Source organism: Plectrocnemia conspersa, unplaced genomic scaffold (assembly GCF_051122295.1).
Source record: "Plectrocnemia conspersa isolate PC_06_02 unplaced genomic scaffold, ASM5112229v1 ptg000001l, whole genome shotgun sequence".
In the NCBI taxonomy this organism is placed as follows: domain Eukaryota; kingdom Metazoa; phylum Arthropoda; class Insecta; order Trichoptera; family Polycentropodidae; genus Plectrocnemia; species Plectrocnemia conspersa.
Window position 1 is genome coordinate 3984908 of NW_028277165.1, and position 21070 is coordinate 4005977.

A 21070-nucleotide genomic window follows, 5' to 3' on the forward strand; every position below is an offset into this window, starting at 1 on the left:
TTAAATATCCGCTTGAAACGTTCGAAAAATGTCGTAATGGCTCCTAAATACGTTAGGACGGGGCGTGTGTGCTGTGCGCGAATAGTAGCTGCGAGCAAACGCCGAATAGTAACCGCGTGCTCGCTCAGTGAGTGCCCGGCTCTCGTCGTTACCAGTCGCTTCTCGAGAAGACGTTCGATTCAAGGTATTTGTCCCTTCATCATATCGTCGAATAACCCTACATATCCCAATCGAAGCGATATTATAAGCAGACTTGGTAATTTCGAGCGCGACTACCGACTACCGACTACCGACTACCGACTACCGGCGTTTTCCAGAACAATCTGACGAAATGTACGCGAACATTGCTCAATTCGCGCAAAAGCTTCCAGAACGACTCGAATCTTATTAGACTCTAGTGGGATCTCATGCTTAACGATTTTATTTCATAATTCATTTGTTGAAACGTGCATTTTTGTAACTCTCCATCGTAGAACATGAACATCCCTATTCGACATAAATTAACGTTTATTTTATTATTAACAATTATATATAAGATTACTTTTCAGTTTAATAACGTGAAACGGTTTTCATTGATAAAAGTGAGGTTATTACGTAGGAACACGTGAACGTGTGAACGTGTTTCGAGTATGTCAAGTAACATAACCTATAAAATTATACTATAGAAAAGTTTTATATTAACTGCCGATACTATTTTTAGTGTTATTATGTTCCCTATGTTTTTATCGACTAATATATTTATAGAATAAAACTTATTATCTTATTATTTTTTTACATTCATTAATTAATGTCAATTTTAATATCAGTTTTTTCCAGCGGGGCAAAGTTGGCCAGTCATTGTTTATTTTTTCAATATTTCAATTTAATTAAGTAACGTGCATTTTTCTGGTCAAATTCAATAGGACAATCTTGTTTTTAAATATCTCAATAAAATCGTGCTATTGCCGTCACAGTGGAAACTGTTTGGTTATCTAGACTTTGTAACGAAGTGAGAAATGGATGAAGCATATCTAAATCGAATTTTTGCATATAGGAGAGCGCAAAAAACAATTATCCCTTCTCAGAAGTCAAGAATCCATGTCAAAAACAATAAAATCGTGCCATCACCATTGCAGCTGACTACCAAGCGTTCATGGTCTAGGGTCCATGTTAGAATGCACGTCAAAAGCAAAAAAATAGTGCTATCGCAGTGGAAACACTCGGTTATCTAGCATTCATATTTATTCCTACTTACAATAAGCGAGAATCAAATGAACCTAATTCTGGCCAATAGGAAAGCGCAAAAAACCATTATCTTTTGATTTGAATAACCAACACTCATATTGAAAGTTCGTAGTAATATCAGTAAGGATAGTCATATTTTATTTTTATAATATTCAGAATGCAACACCTGTCTATTTCTTCTTCCGCTTATTTTCTCTTGGTTTGTATTATCAACTTGACCCAATGAAAGTTCTAAAGCTATAATTAGCTTAGGTTTGGGTTAGATCGACAAATGGACGTTTTACAACTCAAATTGATTTGCCACATAATTCACTTGCGCTTTTCAGTTAAATTATATCTTCGCTAGTAGAAATAAAAATTACTGGAGAAAATGTATTTGGACTTCACTGAAAAATACACATTCACTGTAACATTTATATATCACATGTAAACAAATAATGATAGGTATGTAAATATATACATATATTACTACGTATGGAAAAGTTGAAATCATATAATTTTACTAGCATGTATTCCAATATAATTTCACTGAAATGACATTTAAAAAAAATTTTTTTAGGGATAAACCGAGAATTTCTTGTTTAGAATCAAGGACGTCATTTCAGCTTTTCCAAGGGGGGGGGGGCAAAAGTTGTCCAGTCAGTGGTCATTTTTTAATGTGATTTTATTAAGATTTATAATATTTCATTAAATGACATGCATTTTTCTGACTTAATTCAAGGGGTGTGGAGCAAATGCCTCCACACCACCCCTCCCCGCCTTCAAATGACGTCTCTGTTTTAAAACAGATAAACGTTTTGACGTCATTTCTCATTTTTTTTCAAGGAAAGGCAAATGTTTCAAGTCAGTGATTGTTTAAGATTCATAGTATTTCTTTAAATGCCATCTATTTTTCTAGTCAATTTCAAGGAGAGGGTGGCAAATGCTGCCCCTGATCCTGTATTGAATGCTGAATGTATTACATAGTTGACAATCAATGAACACGTTATTGACGATACCAAAATAAAGTAGGGTTATTTCAATATTGTTGAGTTAAATAATGGGTTAAAACCGAGGGAAATGCCTTTTCGCCTCGTAGGCGTGTGGTATTTCGCTAGAAAATAAGCGAAATACTACATTTATGTTATTAACGATATACTGTTAACAAAAGTCAAATTTAGTGCATTTTGCTACCTGCTTTTGTTCACCCGAGTCTAATAAATCATTCATTATGGCCTACATTTTTTCTTTTCTTGCTAGTTTTACGAAAAATGAACATATTTATAAGTAGGATCAATCAAAAGTAATCGTATGAATTGATAAATCATTGACGCAAACTTATTTTTATACAATTTCTCAAAAGGTCTCGTATCAAACATATTGTCATATTTTCAGCCCCTTTCGATGTAAAATTTGGTTCCATATTTATATTTTTTTTATTTACTGGTTATTTATTTATCATCACTTTGGTTGCCGAGCCTTTCGGGGCTACTATTTAAATATTGATGTATTACATAATGTTCAGAATAATGTTATTTACCCCTGAAGCAAATTAAAATTTTAGCATAGTTTCGTCAATACAAATTGCCTTGATGCAGGTATATGATGCCACTTAGGTGTCGAATTTTTATGAGACAATCATCACTGTCATTTTGAAAATGTAGAAAACTCCTGATTAGTTGATACTGGTCTCTAGAGTAATAGTCAGCTGATTGAGTTTTGATAATAATTCGTTTGCGCAGGTTTGTGGACTACTTCCATTCCAATTTCTGATGCGACGAAGCTTTTATCTCATCACAACACTTCCTAAATCGAGACCTTGATGATAACGTTTTTCCTGACAGCTTTTTTTAGCATCAACGAGTGGATAAAACTTGATAAAGCACTAGTATCCAGATCGTTCAATTATGTATTCTCAACATTCCCTATGATTGTCCAATCAGAGCGAAGTGTGCATATTACTCGGCGGTTGTGGCAATGCATCTTCATCTTCGTCAAAGTAATCTTCACTCACTTTCCTTTCCATTTAAAAACTCATCTGAACTATCGTAGGATGAACTTATATCTTCGAGTGGGGAAAAAAAATGAATTACTTATTGCAATAAAAAATGTATACAGTAAAAGAGTTCAAAATTTCACAAACCTTATAATTATAATATAATGAAATCTGTCATAAATTTCTTGTCAAACAAGAGAGCAATGACACACAACACCATTAATATCCGAAATGCAAATTATATTATTTCGTAAATATTTTTTGCAAATATAATCCCATTTCACAATTTCATCGACTGATTTATTGCTTTTTTATGAATGACTAAAAAATGTCACTCATATATATAAAAATAAAAAATACCGAAATAAAGTACATTTTTTATAAAAATGTATTATATAATTTATTTTGAATACATTCGATCATAAGTGCATGTCTAAAATATTATCAACGAAGACCATAGATAATATTTTCCATCATGTCATGAAAAATATTTATGTTTGCAATAGTTTCGCAAAGTTAAAAAAAATAATTTTAAAAATAATAACATATGTATTTCTCTAAACTGTTCCTGAAATTCTGGGAAATCAGGAAATTATGTCTCACCAATTTCGAGGTCCGGGAGAAAAATCCTAGTGTTATCAGTAAATTCCAACTTTGATTTCAGATGCATAGATTACCCAGCCTCTTGCGATGCGGAAACGCATCTCGTCACGTCTATTTGGCGTCCCGTTGCTATGCAAAGGACGTCAGATTCGGCGCAGAAGTCAGAGCCACCATGCTACAAGGTGTCGACATTTTAGCAGACGCTGTAGCCGTAACGATGGGACCTAAGGTTCGTATTAAATTGCAATCCGCTAAAATCACCGTGTTAAAATCGATTATGTTAGGGTCGCAACGTTATCATCGAACAATCGTGGGGCTCACCCAAGATCACCAAAGACGGCGTGACGGTAGCGAAAGCTATCGAATTGAAGGACAAGTTCCAGAACATCGGCGCGAAGCTCGTTCAAGACGTCGCTAACAACACGAACGAAGAAGCCGGAGACGGAACCACTACCGCCACCGTCTTAGCTCGCGCCATCGCTAAAGACGGCTTCGAGAAGATATCGAAAGGAGCCAACCCGATTGAAATCAGACGAGGAGTAATGCTAGCTGTGGATCGCGTCAAGGAAGAATTAAAAGCCATGTCTAAACCTGTGACGACTCCCGAAGAAATCGCACAAGTGGCGACGATTTCAGCCAACGGCGACAAGTCGATAGGTCAGTTAATTTCGGACGCTATGAAGAAGGTCGGAAGAGACGGCATCATCACCGTTAAGGACGGAAAGACGCTCATCGACGAACTGGAGGTGATCGAGGGCATGAGCTTCGATCGCGGTTACATTTCGCCTTATTTCATCAACACTGCCAAAGGTGCCAAAGTAGAGTACAATGACGCTTTAGTATTATTCTCCGAAAAAAAAATCAGCACAATCCAGAGCATCATTCCGGCTTTGGAATTAGCCAACACTCAAAGAAAGCCGTTACTGATCGTTGCCGAGGATGTTGACGGAGAAGCTCTTTCTACTTTAGTAGTCAATAGACTTAAAATTGGACTTCAAGTCGTCGCTGTTAAAGCGCCGGGTTTCGGAGATAACAGGAAAGCCGCATTGAACGATATGGCTATTGCTACCGGAGGCGTCGTTTTCGGCGATGACAGCAACTTGTTAAAATTGGAAGATCTTCAAGTGACAGATTTGGGAGAGGTCGGAGAAGTCAGCGTAACTAAGAATGACTGCTTAATGTTGAAAGGTGAATAATTAAATAAAGCGCCTCTTTTATATATGAATAAATAATTTTAAATGCATTTTTTTAATAGGAAAGGGAAAGAAATCTGATATTGCCAAACGTGTCGAGCAAATCAGGGAACAAATCAGTGAAACAACTTCGGACTACGAAAAAGAAAAGTTGCAAGAGAGACTGGCTCGTTTAGCTTCCGGAGTCGGAGTTTTGAAAGTCGGCGGATCTAGTGAGGCATGTATAAGCTTATGTTACATAATTGTGATTATTTAACTAACACGTTAATCTGATAATTTAACACGCGGTTACAGGTGGAAGTGAATGAAAAGAAAGACCGCGTCAACGATGCGTTGAACGCCACACGGGCTGCCGTCGAAGAAGGCATCGTTCCCGGAGGCGGTACCGCTTTGATCAGATGCTCTAGTGCTCTAGACTCTATCAAACCTAGTAATGCAGATCAAGCTACTGGCATTTCAATTGTGAAAAACGCTCTCCGTATGCCATGCATGACTATCGCCCGCAACGCCGGTATGGATGGAGCCTCCGTCGTCGCTAAAGTAGAGCAGATGGAAGGTGAATTCGGATACGACGCCATGAACAACGAATACGTTAACATGATCGAAAAGGGCATCATCGATCCGACAAAGGTAATATCACATGCAACATTTTATTTGTAAATTTATATTATAACGGCAGAAGCAAAGAGCTATGAATTTAATGATTTATAAAAATGTGCTTAAGAGTTCATATTATATTTTCAAATCTTTCTAGGTCGTCCGAACGGCGTTGACCGATGCCAGCGGAGTAGCATCCCTTTTGACCACCGCCGAAGCGGTCGTATGCGAGATTCCCAAAGAAGAACCAGCTAATCCTATGGGCGGTATGGGAGGCATGGGCGGAATGGGTGGTATGGGAGGAATGATGTAAACGAAGACAATTTCCAAACCGTCAATTGAATTCCAGAGACATTTTTAATACTTTGTGCGCTGGCAGCGATTCCAAAGATACTGTACAGACGACGGAGTGAGCTAATAGTGACGAAATCATTATTCTTTATTTCACAGTGCTAATTACGTGCATTTATATTTGTATTACGTACAAATGCAGTTTTCGTTTTTTACTTTTATATAGATAGGAACAAAGTCGTATATATTTTTTTGATCTAGTAGTCTTTTTTTATATACATTTTTTTAGATATGTAGTTGTGTGTTGGATTCTAAAGGTTTTTTAAACGCAGATTATAGTTTTTTTATGGATGTATGTGTAATTTAGTTTAAAACGCATTTAGTTGAAATCGACGTTGCAGTAGAAGCAGTCGCTTATCATATAAAAAATGAAGTTACTCATTTTGGATCATGTTGAAAGTCGTTTTTGCGATGGTGCTATTCGACAAAGAATCTGGTGATGTGCTTCACGCGCAAGTGCACGATTATAGTTTCCGTTCTTGTTAACTAATCGTAAGTCTAGGATACATGTATCATATAGTTATGTATACATAAGGATTATATATGCTTTTCAATAATATTTCCCGAAATTTGAGAAATACATTGTAAAAGAAAAATATTGAAGTCTTTCATTTATATTACGGTTCCTGTTTGAGTTCATTTTTATGTATATCTCATGCTCATTTATGAACCTTTTCTGCTCGTTTTCCTCATCCTTTGTTTCGAATTTAAAGCCTCACAATGTACTAATCTCGATTTGATCAGTTGGAAAAAATGCTTAATTAGTATGCAATATAATAATTTCACTTTGTAAGTAAGTTATATATTTAAACAGATTCCTGTATTTTAAAAATATTTATATAGTTTTGTTAAAAATGCCGGAATAGTTACATCAGACGAATATAGATAAAATTATCGATGATGGATTTCTTAAGTGTATTACCCGATATAAATATTGTGCCTTGCATTTTTAACGCTAGATTTATGGCTATAAATCTGTCAATTTTGGATGCCCGTTACTTTATGTGTGAGCGAGCCAAAGGGAGGATATCACCACACGCACATGATTCGTACGTACGTATTGCATAAAATTGTGAGTGTCCCCCAACTATAAGCACCCAAATAGCATGTCCCTAATTTACCGTGTTATTGGGGACTAAATGTAAACTACACCTATGTTTTCATACAGGGACGTCATTTCAGCTTTTTTCAGAAGGGGGCAAAAGTTGCCCACTCAGTGGTCGTTTATTAATATTTCCATTTCATTAAATGACTAATTCTGACTCTTTAGAATTCACGTCAAAAGCAATAAAATTGTGCCATCACAGTGGAAATGCTAGGTTATCTAGTGTTCATATTTTTAACAATATTACGACTTATAATAAGTGAGAACCAAATAATGCATATCAAAACCAAATTTTGATCAATAGGAGAGCGCAAAAAACAATTATCCCTTCTCAGAAGTCAAAAATCCACGTCAAAAGCAATAAAATCGTGCCGTCGCTATCGCAGTGGAAAACTAGCGTTCATATTATAACCATTTTTTGGCAATTTTACAGTTTATGATAAGTGAGAATCGACTAAAGCACATCTAAACCAAATTTTGGCTAATAGGAGAGTTCAAAATACAATTATCTCTTCTCAGAAGTTAAAAATCCACGTCAAAAGCAATAAAATAGTGCTGACGCCGTCACAATGGGAACAACCGTTACCGAGCGTTGAATTTACTTTAACTAATACTCCCACATCAGAAGTCTGTAGTAATATCAGTAAAGATTGCTATTATATTTTTAAAACATAGTGTAATATCCAAATGCAGACAAACTATGGAGCAATATGCAAGACGCAACGTCTGTCTGTACTTCATCTATTTATTTTCCCCTGAGATGAAGTATCAAAAATCACATTCTCCACAAAGTAAATTTGTGGTAAATTGAAACATTTTTGACGTCAATAGATAAATTTCAAACAAAAAAAATATTCCTAATAATAAAATATATATTTTATGTTAAAAACTGTTATAACACAAATGAATTTTGTAGCTATGTTATGGAGTTTGTGAGATTTAAAAAATAATAACAATTATCTTGAGTTTTGAAAAAAATTTTTATCAATGACATTATTTTATAACAGGGTGGCCAAACATACTTTGTTATTAAAAAACATAAACATTACAAGTAACTAAATAAAATAAATCATAGGAACTCAAACACGTGAACTCATAATGTCGTCTGACTCTTCATTGCTGGGCGATTGGATATGATCTAAGATGCGCTTACAATATTTTAAATTATGCCATTCTTATCCATTTGTTTCCATAGTGCTTTATCAATAAAAGTTTTTAATTTTTTCACTCTTGATATACATATATACATATTATGAATTTTCAAAATGTATACAAAAAAATGCAGATTTCGAATTAATGATTCTTGCAAGTCCATCGAGTAGTCGTCGATCCAAGAGCCTTTGTCAAACGAGTGGCGATCAATTAAAGTGTTAAGATAAGAGCTAATCGTCTTAGTTATTAACTCCACCTTCAAATCATCACCTTAAGTAAAAGCTTGATTTAAGGGGGCCCTTGATCAGAAAAATTTTCATTTTTAGAGTATGCGAAGTCATCGAGACTAAAAAAGATATGACTAATTATTGAATTATGTATTTGAATATTTATATATAATATGTAACATAAAACACGAAGAAATGAAATAAAATTATTACACTTTTCTACCTTATAATTGAAAGTTTTCATATACAACATATTAATTATTATTATATAAAACACAAATAGAACATATCACAAAAATACAATGAATACGTTATCATTTAAGTAAATAAACTGATTACATTTTCCATGCATTCGTTATCACTCACTGATTGAAGTAGTTTGAATGACATCCTCTCTTAAGTTAAACCCTCCCTAAATTCACCAACCAATTGATTCACAATTAATCTGCAGGTTTTTGTTTTTTCCTTAGCAATTTCTTCTCCACCACTTGAACGTTCTTTGTTGTTATTATTATTATTTCATCATAGTCCAGCTGGAATTGTTTCATTGGTCTGTCAATTACTCACAATATTGGGCGATGATGCGAATTGAAAGTATTATTGAAAAGATTTGTAATATATTGTAATATTTTATTGTTTATATTCATACATCATCGATTAGCAACACAAAGTGCAAAACGTAAAGATTGCACAACATCGCGCAATAAGTAAATAACATTCGAGTCTTTGAAACATGGGTACTTAATAATTATCACTTAATTTATGAGAGGCTCTCGATCATAGAGGCTCGGGCCGCGAGCGCATTGGAGCTGGGCGCTGATTCGTTCAATTTGAAAACGTTTTCTATGACGGATATCTCAGTGGAAGTAGTGTCAGAGCCGCAGAAAGCGCACCAATCGTTGACTACCATCCCGGCCGCCAAGACGTCGCTGCCTCTGTTGACCGTTCCGGCGACGACCGGAACCTGCAGCAACGAAGACAGCTCGTCTTGGTCGCGCGCCGTCGTGCGCGGATGCACGATGCCGCCTCTGCTGCTGAGAACGGCGTAAGATCCGACCAGAACGTTGCCGGCCACGGTTTGACGGAACACTTCCACGTTGAGCGTGTCGGCCAACAGCTCCTCCGTGTCGGCGTCCAGATCGGGATGCACCAGGGCGACGTAGTCGTTGCAGGCCACCACGTTACCCAGCGCGGACAGCCTCTCCTCCACTCTGCGTACTTTGACGGCGTCGGGCAGCGAGTTCCTGAGGTGCTGCAGCTCGGAATCCGTGGTGGAGGACGGCACTATGAGCCCGTGCCTGTTTCCGGCGCTGAGGCGCCCCAAGATGCGACATCCAGCTACGCTGGCGTGGATCACCGGTATGTTATCGGCCAGCTCGGCCTCGAACGCGCTGTAGAAGTTCTCGGAGCCGCCGATGGCCACCAGACAGTACGTATTGGTCAGTTTGGCGAACACACCCACCTCGTTGTTGTTTTCGAACTGCACGCGGAGAGCCATCGTCGAGTTTGACACAACACGTGCGTCGCGAGGATAGACTTCGTTAATGAATTGCCAGTGCGAAAAACTCAAATGTCAAAACGATTGCACACTTGTGCATTAACTATTTTTATTTAACGTTTCATTGAAAACATATATTATAGATGATGATTAATTATAGACTAGTTGTAATTTTATTATTAGTACACTTCAGACTATAACTATCGAGGAACCGTAACATTTTTAATCGAGATTAAAACAATGCTATATATCATGCTATGCCTTTTTGTCATTGTTTATGCACGCACACAAACGCATTTTCTACTCAGATCCGATAACGTCAAGTACGCGCGGTTTCTCAAACGTTCGCAATGTATATATATTTTATTTAGATATATTATTTTATTTAGATATATTATTTTATTTAGATATATTATTTTATTTAGATATATTATTTTACAAATGATAAAAAACATATTTACAAAAATTAAAGCTAAATTACTTCAAATAAAGCATATATCATGCAAAAATAATAAATTAAACAAATTCTAAATGCCTAGCAATCAGTACATTTTATTACTTTATGCATTTGACACATAGCCCTGTGACAAACAAAACACGATACACGCGTAATTTTATTACCAGAATAAAAGTTACACGTTCGTCTTCATCCAATATTACGAGTACTACTGGGCGTTGGCGAAGACGGTGTAGGAAGATCTCTTCGGGGGCAAGTCTTCACAAATAATTCTATTGATGACTTTTGCAGTTTATGCAAGTAAACGCTCTCTTTTCGTTAAATTACACTTTTTACTAAAAGACGGTATCGATCGTTGATTCGCCGTTCAAAATATTTATGAATTAATATCGTATAGGCAATAACAGCTATAATAGCAATAAGCTCCATAAATATTCTGAATGGCCACCGCCTTGTCGTCCGTACGCAAGAATATTCACGAGTTATTTTGTCTCCTAGATGAATTCTGCCTTTTGTTCTTTGGTACCGTTATATAAAAATTAGTACCGTTATATTTTGTTATCATGACTTAGACGATTCTCATCCCTTGATTGACTTATCTTTTATTATTAATCATTTTTAAGTTTTTGGGACCCCTATTGTAGTACACGTGTGTCAAAGAGTTGGAGAATAACATCTAGCTGATTTCTTAGTACCCAAAGTCAAATATAATGGCGGAAGCGTTATGGTCTGGAGTGTCATGGCAGCAACAGGGGCAGGATACACGCACACTTGGGAGGGTAGTATGAATAGTGACAGGAAATGTTACCAAATACAATAGCGAATCCAAAATTGCGCTGCGAGAAAAAATGCAGATGGAACGGAGAAAAAGAAGACATTAGTTGACAGTTTGCCAAAAAAAGTCGCAGCTGTAATTAAAGCTTATTAAATATTAAAAATTAACTTAAAACCAACACTAACCTTTTTTATTTATATTTTTAAGATATAACAAATTTATTGGGGTGCACCCTTATTATAGCCAAGGCTGTATATATCTCCATAAATAATCTATAAGCCATCTCCTTGTCGATCTTACGCCTGAATACTCATTCTTCATTTTATCGCCTGTGTTGACTCTACCTTTTGCTTGGTTTGCTTCTTAGCATTTTTTTTCATCTATGATAAATTTAAAATGATCCTTCCTAGAAAGAATAGTGTAAATGTTTGCAATTCAAAAGTAACGCTAGTCGTTCACTTAAATTTAATCCAAGTTTTTAAATAGATACAATATTGAAGCATTACGGAAGGACCAGGCTGGCTACCGAACGTAGCCAATATATTTGAGATATTCAAAATGTTTTATTGAATTTTATTAAAACTACGGCAGTAATCATGATAACAAAAACCGTTATATGCCATACATATACATATATTTTTTAACATCATATTAATTATGTAGTACAGTTTAAATTAAAATTGAATAAATTAATACTACAAGTTATTTTATTATTAAGATGAGAAAAGTATATTTATTTCTTTCCTAAATTATTATTGTTCTCCAAGCCAATGTTCTTGAGAATGTAGATTCAAACATTAATTGGAATTAGCATTATCAATCTATTCTAGTAATTGACAATCAATAAAATAATTGGTGTGTATCGAAAAAACTATTATACATAGAATTTTTTTAAGTCCCGCCATGAGACTTTTATGTATTACATAGTATTTCTATTGTAATATACCTAGAACATCGGTATGACTTCGCATATGTTTAAAGAGATAGTCTTGGCGTTTGAATGCTTTTCCACATATCTCACATGCAAAGTCACGAGCATCGCTATGAGTTACCATATGCTCTGAAAGTTTGGATTTACTTTTGAATGCTTTTCCACATCTTTCACATTCAAAATCACGAACATCGCTATGAATTCTTATATGTTTTAAAAGATACTCTTGACAATTGAACGTTTTTTCACATTTTTCACATTTAAAGTCATAAATACTGCTATGAGTTCGAATATGCCGTGAAAAAGAGATTTTACACTTAAACGCTTTTCCACATTTTTCACACTCAAAGCCACGAACATTGCTATGGGTTTTAATGTGTCCTGTAAGTGAGGCTTTATTTTTAAATGCTTTTCCGCATATTTCACATTCAAAGTCACAAACTTCGTTATGAGTTTGCATATGTATGGAGAGACTGTTTTGAGTTACATATGCTTTTCCACATTTTTCACATTTAAAGTCACGAATATCGCTATGGCTTTGCATATGTCTTGAAAGATGGTCTTGACGTTTGAATGCTTTTTTACATATTTCACATTCAAAGTCACGAATATCGCTATGACTTTGCATATGTCTAGAAAGATGTTCTTGAGATTTGAATGCTTTACTACATTTTTCACATTCAAAGTCAAAAACTTCACTATGACTTCGCATATGTCTTGAAAGATAGTCTTGACGTTTGAATGCTTTTCCACATTTTTTACATTTAAAGTCACAAACATCGCCATGAGTTATTATATGAACGGAAAGTTTGCTTTTACATTTGAATGCTCTTCCACATATTTCACATTCAAAATTACGATCGTCGTTATGAATTCGCATATGTTTTGAAAGATACTCTTGACTTTTGAATGCTTTTCCACATTGTTTACATTCCAAGTCACTAGTATCGCTGTGAGTAAGCATATGTTTTAAAGAGGAAATATAATATTTAAATGCTTTTCCACATTTTTCACATTGAAAATCAGGAACATTTCTATGAGTTTGCATATGTATTGAAAGATCATGTTTAGTTATGGATATTTTTCCACATTTTTTACATTCAAAGTCACGAACGTCGCTGTGAGTTTGAATATGCCGTGAAAGAACTGCTTTAGTTGCGAATGTTTTTCCACATTTTTCGCATTCAAAGACGCGATCATTGCTATGAATTTGCATATGTTTTGAAAGATTCTTTTGACCTTTGAATGCTTCCCCGCATTTTTTACATTCAAAATCACGAGTATCGTTATGAGTTAGCATGTGTTTTAAAAATGAGATATAATATCTAAATGCTTTTCCACATTTCTCACATTTAAAGTCATGAACATTTCTGTGAGTTTGCATATGTTTTGAAAAATCATGTTTGGTTATAAATATTTTTCCACATTTTTTACAATCAAAGTCACGAACGTCGCTATGGGTTTGAATATGTCGTGAAATAATAGCTTTAGTTAAAAATGTTTTTCCACATTTTTCACATTCAAATTTACGAACATCTCTATGAGACCGCATATGTTGCGAAAGTAAGTTTTTATATTTGAATGCTTTTCCACATTTAACACATTCAAAGTCACGAAAATCTCTATGAGTTTGCATATGTTTCGAAAGATCACCTTTAGTTACGAATGTTTTACCGCACTTTTCGCATTCAAAGTCGCGAATATCACTATGAGTTTTCATATGTCGTGAAAGAACAGGTTTAGTTATAAAAGTTTTACCACATATTTCACATTCAAAGGCACGATTATCGCTATGAATTCGCATATGTTTTGAAAGATACTCTTGACATTTAAATGCTTGTCCACATTTTTCACATTCAAAGTCACGCGCATCGCTATGGGTTAGTTTATGTTGTAAAAGATATATTTGAGATTTGAATGCTTTTCCACATTCTTCACATTCGAAATTACGAACATTACTATGAGTTTTTATATGCCCTAAAAGTGAAGTTTTATATTTGAACGCTTTTCCGCATATTTTACATTCAAAGTCACGAACTTCACTATGAGTTTGCATATGTATTGAAAGACTGTTTTTAGTAATATATGCTTTTCCACACTTTTCGCATTCAAAGTCACGAACATCGCTATGCGTTAGCATATGTTGTGTAAGATTTTTCTTAGAATTCAATACTTTTCCACATTTGTCACACTCATTTTTACAAGAATCGCCATGCATACGCTGTTCCCTAGTAAATTTTGCTCTTCCTGGTATCTAAAATATAATTGTTTTTCGTTAGATAAGTTATAAATATCAAATTACATAGAAAACAAAAAAAAATTATCAAATATATTTACTATTAATTTGGTGGCTTTGTAAATTTCGTGAGATAAAACGTCTACACTGATAGTATTCGCCTTTAGTATATCTTTAACATCATGTGTTTCTGAAATCATTTAATATTTAATAATTTAAATATATGTAAATGTAAGTATGTTTTATTATTAAGTATATGAAACCTATTTCGAAATTGTCGTCTATTTCTTTTATGGGCGTATCTTCGCTGCAATCGTATTCGCATTTTACATGTTCCGACTTAAAAAAAAACACTATTTAAAATCACATATGTTAACAAACATGATATATTTCGTATCATTACCTCGACTTTACATTTAATCGTGTTAATGGGAGCAAATGTTTCACCGTCGTTTCCTATATCAGCTTCTGCAAAGATGAATATGTTTAAAACTAATGAAACACTTTATAAAAAAGTAAACAAATGGCGTGTGAAATATATGTCATTGATAATGCAATGTGTTTCGTTTTAAACTTAAATGGATAAGTAAAAGCTGTCAGGTAAAAAATAAAAAATAAAATATTAATTCTAAAGTGCGATTATAAAATAATAAAATGAATATAACCTATTTTCATAAACGCCATTGTAACTCAGCGTCAAGCTGGAGAATACATTAAAATCGTTAAGTCAACGTTTGATCTAAATACGACGAAATGCCGACCATTCACATGGTTCATTCATACCTACGGAATATATATTTTATAACGAATTTTGAATAATTCATATTCAAATAAACTATCTATATGCTTTTGGCCCTTACATATGCGAAAGTGGCCAACAACGTTTTGCTGCAAATATACTGTGGGGGACCCATTTATACGTATTTATTTAAGTTTTCACTCTTTATTTACATATGATGTATAAATGTTACAGTGAATGTGTATTTTTCAGTGAAGGTATATTTTTACTAGGGAAAATATAATTTAACTGATAGGCGCTAGTTAAATTATATGCTTGTCTAAAATGTATATGAAACTTAATTTGACAGTTGTGAAACATCCATTTGCTATTCAAACCCAAACCTTATCTAATTAAAGTTTTAAAATGAATTATAGTTTTAGAATTTTTATTAGGTCAAGTCCAAAATACATACTAAGCCAACTCAACTTTCAGAGAAAAAGTAAACGAAAGAAGAAGTACAGACAGACGTCGTAATCTGCATATTACTCCATAGTTTGTCTGCACTTTGATATTACATTATGTTTTAAAAATATGATAACTATCCTTACCGATATAACTATGAAGTTTTGATGTAAGAGTATCAACGTGTATTCAAACCGAATTTTGCTCAACAGGAGGGTGCAAAAACAATTACCACTTCTCAGAAGTCAAAAAGTCACGTCAAAAGCAATAAATAAAAAAGTAAGCAGAGCAAAGTAACCTTTTTCAGCTCGACCAGTGTATATTATAAAATAATAAAAATTAGGACGGAATAGCAAAGTCCAGTAACGTTTTAGACTTTTTATTTATAAAATTGTGTTACAAATTTATCATTTTGTAACGCATTGGGCTTACGCATGTCAGGTTACAACGAAAGATATAAAAATAAACAAATGCATACATAACGTATATCATAATTCCACTCGGAATACACTTTCAGCAGGAACTTTCATCAATAACTACTACCAGATACTCTCGACTCAGAGTAGCTGGCAGTAAACAGAGCTATGTCAAGTTTTAAAATATTAGAAAAGCAAGTGCACTGCACAGCAATGTTGAATTCTATGAGATGCATTACGTACAAATCTACAAGTAATTACAAAACTCTATATTATAAAAATAAATGCTTGACTATATTGATCAGAATAGAAATATGTTTTAAAAATACTCTCAATAACTAGATGTTAAATAAAAATACTAGAAGTTAATTAAACTATTTAAATAATATATAATTCAGATATCGGGGAATTCATTTTTACATTAGCGTCTTCATATTCGTTCATACTTATCCGCGCGGAGTGTCAGTCCGCGCGGCTGCCGCCACTCGACCGTCGGAAGATAGTACGCGCGGTCGCCGCGCGGATCTATTTCTATGGCGTGTCACCATGGATCGCTTTGACACTGAACTGTTGATTGACGAAGTAGAGAAAAGACCAGCGATATGGGATATTCAGTGTCCGGATTATTCCAATAAAAATGCTAAGAACCGAGCTTGGCAGGAATTAGTGGAGCTATTTGGAGATGAAGAAGATGCATTAGAAAAAAAGTCTTTGTTAGGTAATTATAATCATTGTATTCAGCAAAAATGTAGTATATTATAATTACAACTAACATAATTGTGCCTTTTGTTATATGAAAAAGATATTTAGTTTATATTATTTTATATTTATTAAAACGTAACAAGCATGTCCCAAAATGGTTACAATATTATTAAATGTTACACCTTTATTATTCGTTCGTTGCATTTACAGCTGATCACTAAAAATGCAGGTGTTTAATTGCGATGCCTGTATTTTATATTAGGGTCGTCACGTATTTATAAATATATTATATTTTTGTATTTTGTAATTTGCAAAGTAATGAGTAAATTTATCTATAATATTTAAAGATGACAGTGCACTCCTACCTGTATATAATGTGTTGAGATTAATCATTGGTGCAGTACATAAAGTAACGCAACAAGCCTTTATTATGTCTTCGGTAAAGTCTATGTTTACATTTAAAGGTGTATGAAAAATTGTTCACCAGAATCCCAAAAATGCGCTCAATGTTACATCGGGCTTTGGATAACCTATTGTTAAAATCAAATCACTACCATATTGTTTTACTTATATTGACCCAGTGTCAATATAAGTAAAACAATAGCTTGGGTCATAAAGTGGTTAAAGCACTATATAGAAAGGACATGTTTGTAATTTGATACAAAGATCCAGAATCATGAGGCATGTTTTCCGTCTATAGCGCCAATACAATTCGTAAAATTCGCATATCTTTCAAAGTCTTCAGCTATTTTCTTCCACATATCTTTACTCGGTTTGGGCATGACTTTCTTTGCCAATATTTTCCACAATGCTTCACATACTTGGTGGACAATTCCAGTTACAGTAAATTTGCCGAGGCGATAGTTGTAGTAAAGTTCCCCAAATGAACAACCCGTACTCAGATATCTGAAATAGTGAAATTATTTTTCAGGTACAACTCTGCAAAAAAAATGGAAGAACATACGTGATGCCTACAATAAGAATTACAAGAAATGCAGAACAGTTCCTTCTGGTTCAGGTGCTCGTAAAAGATCACAGTATTTGTATTTTGCAAGACTTTCTTTTCTTCAGAAGTGTATAGAATACAAGGAAACAACCAGTTATATAGAAGAACAGGAAAATGAAGATAGTCAAGAGATAAATACTGATGAAAGTGATAGTTTTGTAAATGCTACTGAAATACACCCACTCCCTAATAAAAGAAAGAAAACCATGGCTACGTTAGAAGAACGATTAAGTTATTTAATAGAAAAGAGCATTCAGTCGCGAGAAAAACGTCAAAAAGAACTTCTAGAAGGTATTTGAAACCAACTTTTTTGTTGTGTAAGAAATGAAACACCTATATAAATCTTTACAAGAAAATATCATTGTTATTCTCTTTTCCAATTGTTTTTATAATGTTATTTTATTTGTTTTAGTCGATAAGGATAATAAAATAAAAGGCAATATAGAAGCAACCAGTACTGCGGCAATTTCTTCGTCAAAGTTTAACGAGATTGACATAGTAGAACCTATTATCAAATCTGAAAATACCGATGTAGATAATTTGAGTTTTGTAGATGTAGGTGCTAACAACGATGAAGAAAACGAAGAACAATTTGAAGACGAAGATCGCAATTTCTTTTCTAGTATGCTCCCTCACGTCAAGAAACTTTCTCCGAAGAAGAAACTATACTTCAGGATGAAAGTCCAAGTTTTGCTGTATGAAACTACGTATGATGAGAATTTAGAATAATTAATTATCTTTGTTGTGATTTATTATGTAACATATCTTTATTTAAGTATAATTATTATCTAATCAATAATTTTATTTTTGCCATTGAACTTAATAAATAAATAAATTCCTAAATTTTGTTAGTAATTATTTATTTAATATGTTACATCTAAATAAATTATAAAGAAAAATATGTGGGAGATATTTGTATTAGTAGATATAATCTCTAGGTGTATAACTTTAGAATAAGCAAAACTTTTACACCATGTTATTTTTTTCATAAATTTTATACCTAAACCTAAACGCTAGTTTTAAAGCAGACGCAGTTTGAGGGAATGTAAGATTATTTGGAACAAGGATTATGGGTAAGATGAAAGATTTTAAGACAAATATTTAAAACTATCCTGACAATGTTTTTTTAGGTCAATTTTTTTTCAAATAATATATTATGTAATAAAATTTTAAAATATTTTAATTAGGTCAGATAAAAATGAATGAAAGCTCAAACATGACTCAATTTAATTGTACGTCAAAGTTAGTATATACATAGAGGTATATATCAGTGATCTATCTTTCTTTGCAAAATCCTACGGTTTGTCTGACCAATGTAAATTTTGTCACAATCGTTTCAAGAAATTTGGTATCCTCCTGATTCGTTATTAATTTTGTCTTTTACATTCGGTAGATTGGTTGCTATTTTAGTTTTAGATTTAAAAAAGATTTAGAAAAACAAAATTAATAACGAATCAAAAGGAGTATACCAAATTTCTTGTAACAATTGTGACAAAATTTACGTTGATCAGACAACCCGCAGGATTTCACAAAAAAGGATAAAAAATAGAAACATAATTATACTATAAGAGAAATAAATAAAAAAATAGTTTGATTCTAATTTTTATTAAATTAATTATAGCTTAAACATATATTGTACAACCTAGAAAATACAAAATTACTATTAAAAAATATATAAAACACAACTAAAACTAATATCGAGTATGTCCACCTTTTGCATGTAATACACTCTTAATTCTTTCAGATACACTTTCAAATAGTGTTTTGCTTGTGATTTTTGACCATTTTTTTAGAACGTTAAATAATTCATTTGGAGTGTTATAGTGCCTTTTTTGACAGGCTCTATCTAAACAATAAATGCTCAATTTTCAACAATTCATTATTCAAATATTTGTTAATATTTTTAGTGAAATATTTTTAAAATAAAAATTTATTAAGACCCTGAAAAATTAACTTAACAATAAAAAACAATCATGCATTATTGTGGCCTTTTTGTTTTGAATATTTTTCTTATCTTTATTATTTATAACAGTAATGGTCATAATAACTAATAACCAACAAAGAGCGTTAATAAGTGGAGTTATGAACTTTTTCAATGGTTGGTATTGTTTTAATTTAATTAAAATAATATTAAATTTTAGGTCTGTCTGAAGTTTTCTAAAGAACTTTTCGATCGCTATCTACAGCCTAATTGGACCCTATTTTTCTTTACATTAATATTTATCTTTAGCCATAACAACTATTAACAAAAAAAAACGTAAGATGAACACTTAGTAATTTAAGAAATTCCTCATATTTCCGAATTAATATTGTCCAGCTATTCATCTTCTTAATGGTTTGTAAACTATTTTAAAAAAATAATTCTTAGACGTTAATAAAAATAAAAAAATATAAAATTACAGTTAAATATTGTATTGCGATTCAATATGAATCAATTTTTATTAGCTAGATTTCTTTTGAAATATATTAGGTAAGATTTCTTTTGATATATATTAGATAGATTATTTAAGAAATCTATTATATAGATTTCATAAGCAATATACCTATTGCAGAGGGACTTTTGACGCAGCTTAAAAAAAATGATATAACGAAATTTGAGGAAACAATAACTGAGGTAGTTTTTATCTTATCAACATGAAACTTATTCTAAAAATAAACCTTGTAAAAATTCCTGCCAAGTTCGTTAGCTAGTTCGATCTGCCATCTTGTTTTAAATTACAGGCTAACAAGAAAGTAAAAAAAATTAATTAAATCTTTTTTTAAATAAAGACACAATAACTGCTGTAGTTTTAAAGATATTGTCACGAAACTTATTCTAACACTAGATGATGTGAATATTTTGGATTGATCCGCTATATTTTTTGCAAAATCATATCAGAAATAAAAAAAATCGTTATTAGCAAATAAAAACAAAAAAAATTAAAAAATATTAAAATAAAATTTAATTTTTTATTTATGTGGATTAATCGAGTACACTATAACTGGCGTAGTTTTAATTTATTTATTAAAATTAAATTAAGAATATTGTGACCAATTAGGTTATCCGATATATCACGATGGTCAAAAATAGACAACACACACAAAAATAATGCACAGTAAAATTAGAAAAAAATATAAAACATTTAAATTTAGTGATACGAACCGGACCAGCTTCTCGTAGCTGACATTAAATAAATCAACGGGCAGTCCCAATGAATTAACGTATCTGAACGGTGACAGCCATAGGCGAGTCGGGTACTGTGGATGTCCTGGCTCTGTCATAAGAAGAGTAGTGAAAGATGGTAATTTAGTTCGAATGCATATCCACAATTTAGTCACAAATATAGCCATGAATATGCAAATGTTTTATGATTGCCCTTCTATTTTTAAATGCTTTTCCAGATTTTTCACATTCAGTTGCGAACATTGCTATGTCCTGAAAGTGAGGAGATATATTTAA

General features: G+C 33.0%; 4 protein-coding genes across 6 annotated transcripts; 2 read left to right on the forward strand and 2 right to left on the reverse strand.

Annotated features, from left to right (window-relative positions):
* Positions 1 to 126: 126 nt before the first annotated feature.
* Hsp60A (Heat shock protein 60A) lies at positions 127 to 6539 on the forward strand. The gene is made up of 6 exons (XM_088202439.1): positions 127 to 184; positions 3864 to 4031; positions 4087 to 4990; positions 5058 to 5212; positions 5290 to 5625; positions 5750 to 6539. Exons 2-6 carry the CDS (start codon positions 3864 to 3866, stop codon positions 5903 to 5905), a joined length of 1719 nt encoding a protein of 572 aa, XP_088058565.1. The 5' UTR covers positions 127 to 184; the 3' UTR covers positions 5906 to 6539.
* Positions 6540 to 9043: 2504 nt separating this feature from the next.
* Positions 9044 to 10024, reverse strand: eIF6 (eukaryotic translation initiation factor 6). The gene has a single exon (XM_088202563.1). It carries the CDS (start codon positions 9923 to 9925, stop codon positions 9188 to 9190), a length of 738 nt encoding a protein of 245 aa, XP_088058689.1. The 5' UTR covers positions 9926 to 10024; the 3' UTR covers positions 9044 to 9187.
* A 1375-nt stretch (positions 10025 to 11399) lies between these two features.
* LOC148238487 (uncharacterized) lies at positions 11400 to 20938 on the reverse strand. Of its 3 annotated transcripts, none has more exons than XM_088202663.1 (6): positions 20774 to 20938; positions 14728 to 14792; positions 14588 to 14663; positions 14426 to 14514; positions 12104 to 14342; positions 11400 to 11563 (listed from the first exon to the last, which is right to left on the reverse strand). In XM_088202663.1, the coding sequence occupies exons 1-6, from the start codon at positions 20796 to 20798 to the stop codon at positions 11538 to 11540; spliced, it is 2520 nt and encodes an 839-aa protein (XP_088058789.1). In that variant the 5' UTR covers positions 20799 to 20938; the 3' UTR covers positions 11400 to 11537. The 3 variants fall into 3 exon arrangements, with proteins under 3 accessions (XP_088058789.1, XP_088058872.1, XP_088058951.1); XM_088202746.1 differs by lacking the exon at positions 20774 to 20938 and adding an exon at positions 14990 to 15078; XM_088202825.1 differs by lacking the exon at positions 11400 to 11563 and having other exon boundaries at positions 11716 to 14342.
* LOC148238488 (uncharacterized) lies at positions 16371 to 18474 on the forward strand. The gene is made up of 3 exons (XM_088203619.1): positions 16371 to 16641; positions 17557 to 17922; positions 18044 to 18474. The coding sequence occupies exons 1-3, from the start codon at positions 16470 to 16472 to the stop codon at positions 18358 to 18360; spliced, it is 855 nt and encodes a 284-aa protein (XP_088059745.1). The 5' UTR covers positions 16371 to 16469; the 3' UTR covers positions 18361 to 18474.
* Positions 20939 to 21070: the final 132 nt, after the last annotated feature.

What these genes read in the sequence shown, in the direction of transcription:
- Hsp60A (XM_088202439.1), top strand. Translation starts at nt 3,864, where the DNA reads ATGCATAGATTACCCAGCCTCTTGCGATGCGGAAACGCATCTCGTCAC. An exon ending in AAGTCGGCGGATCTAGTGAG is followed by an intron (nt 5,213 to 5,289) that starts GCATGTATAAGC and finishes ACGCGGTTACAG; the next exon opens with GTGGAAGTGAATGAAAAGAA. An exon ending in GCATCATCGATCCGACAAAG is followed by an intron (nt 5,626 to 5,749) that starts GTAATATCACAT and finishes AAATCTTTCTAG; the next exon opens with GTCGTCCGAACGGCGTTGAC.
- eIF6 (XM_088202563.1), bottom strand. Translation starts at nt 9,925, where the DNA reads ATGGCTCTCCGCGTGCAGTTCGAAAACAACAACGAGGTGGGTGTGTTC.
- LOC148238488 (XM_088203619.1), top strand. Translation starts at nt 16,470, where the DNA reads ATGGATCGCTTTGACACTGAACTGTTGATTGACGAAGTAGAGAAAAGA. An exon ending in AGAAAAAAAGTCTTTGTTAG is followed by an intron (nt 16,642 to 17,556) that starts GTAATTATAATC and finishes ATTATTTTTCAG; the next exon opens with GTACAACTCTGCAAAAAAAA. An exon ending in TCAAAAAGAACTTCTAGAAG is followed by an intron (nt 17,923 to 18,043) that starts GTATTTGAAACC and finishes TATTTGTTTTAG; the next exon opens with TCGATAAGGATAATAAAATA.
- LOC148238487 (XM_088202663.1), bottom strand. Translation starts at nt 20,798, where the DNA reads ATGTCAGCTACGAGAAGCTGGTCCG. An exon ending in AGCTACGAGAAGCTGGTCCG is followed by an intron (nt 14,793 to 20,773) that starts GTTCGTATCACT and finishes TCATCTTTGCAG; the next exon opens with AAGCTGATATAGGAAACGAC. An exon ending in CGATTAAATGTAAAGTCGAG is followed by an intron (nt 14,664 to 14,727) that starts GTAATGATACGA and finishes TTTTTTTTTAAG; the next exon opens with TCGGAACATGTAAAATGCGA.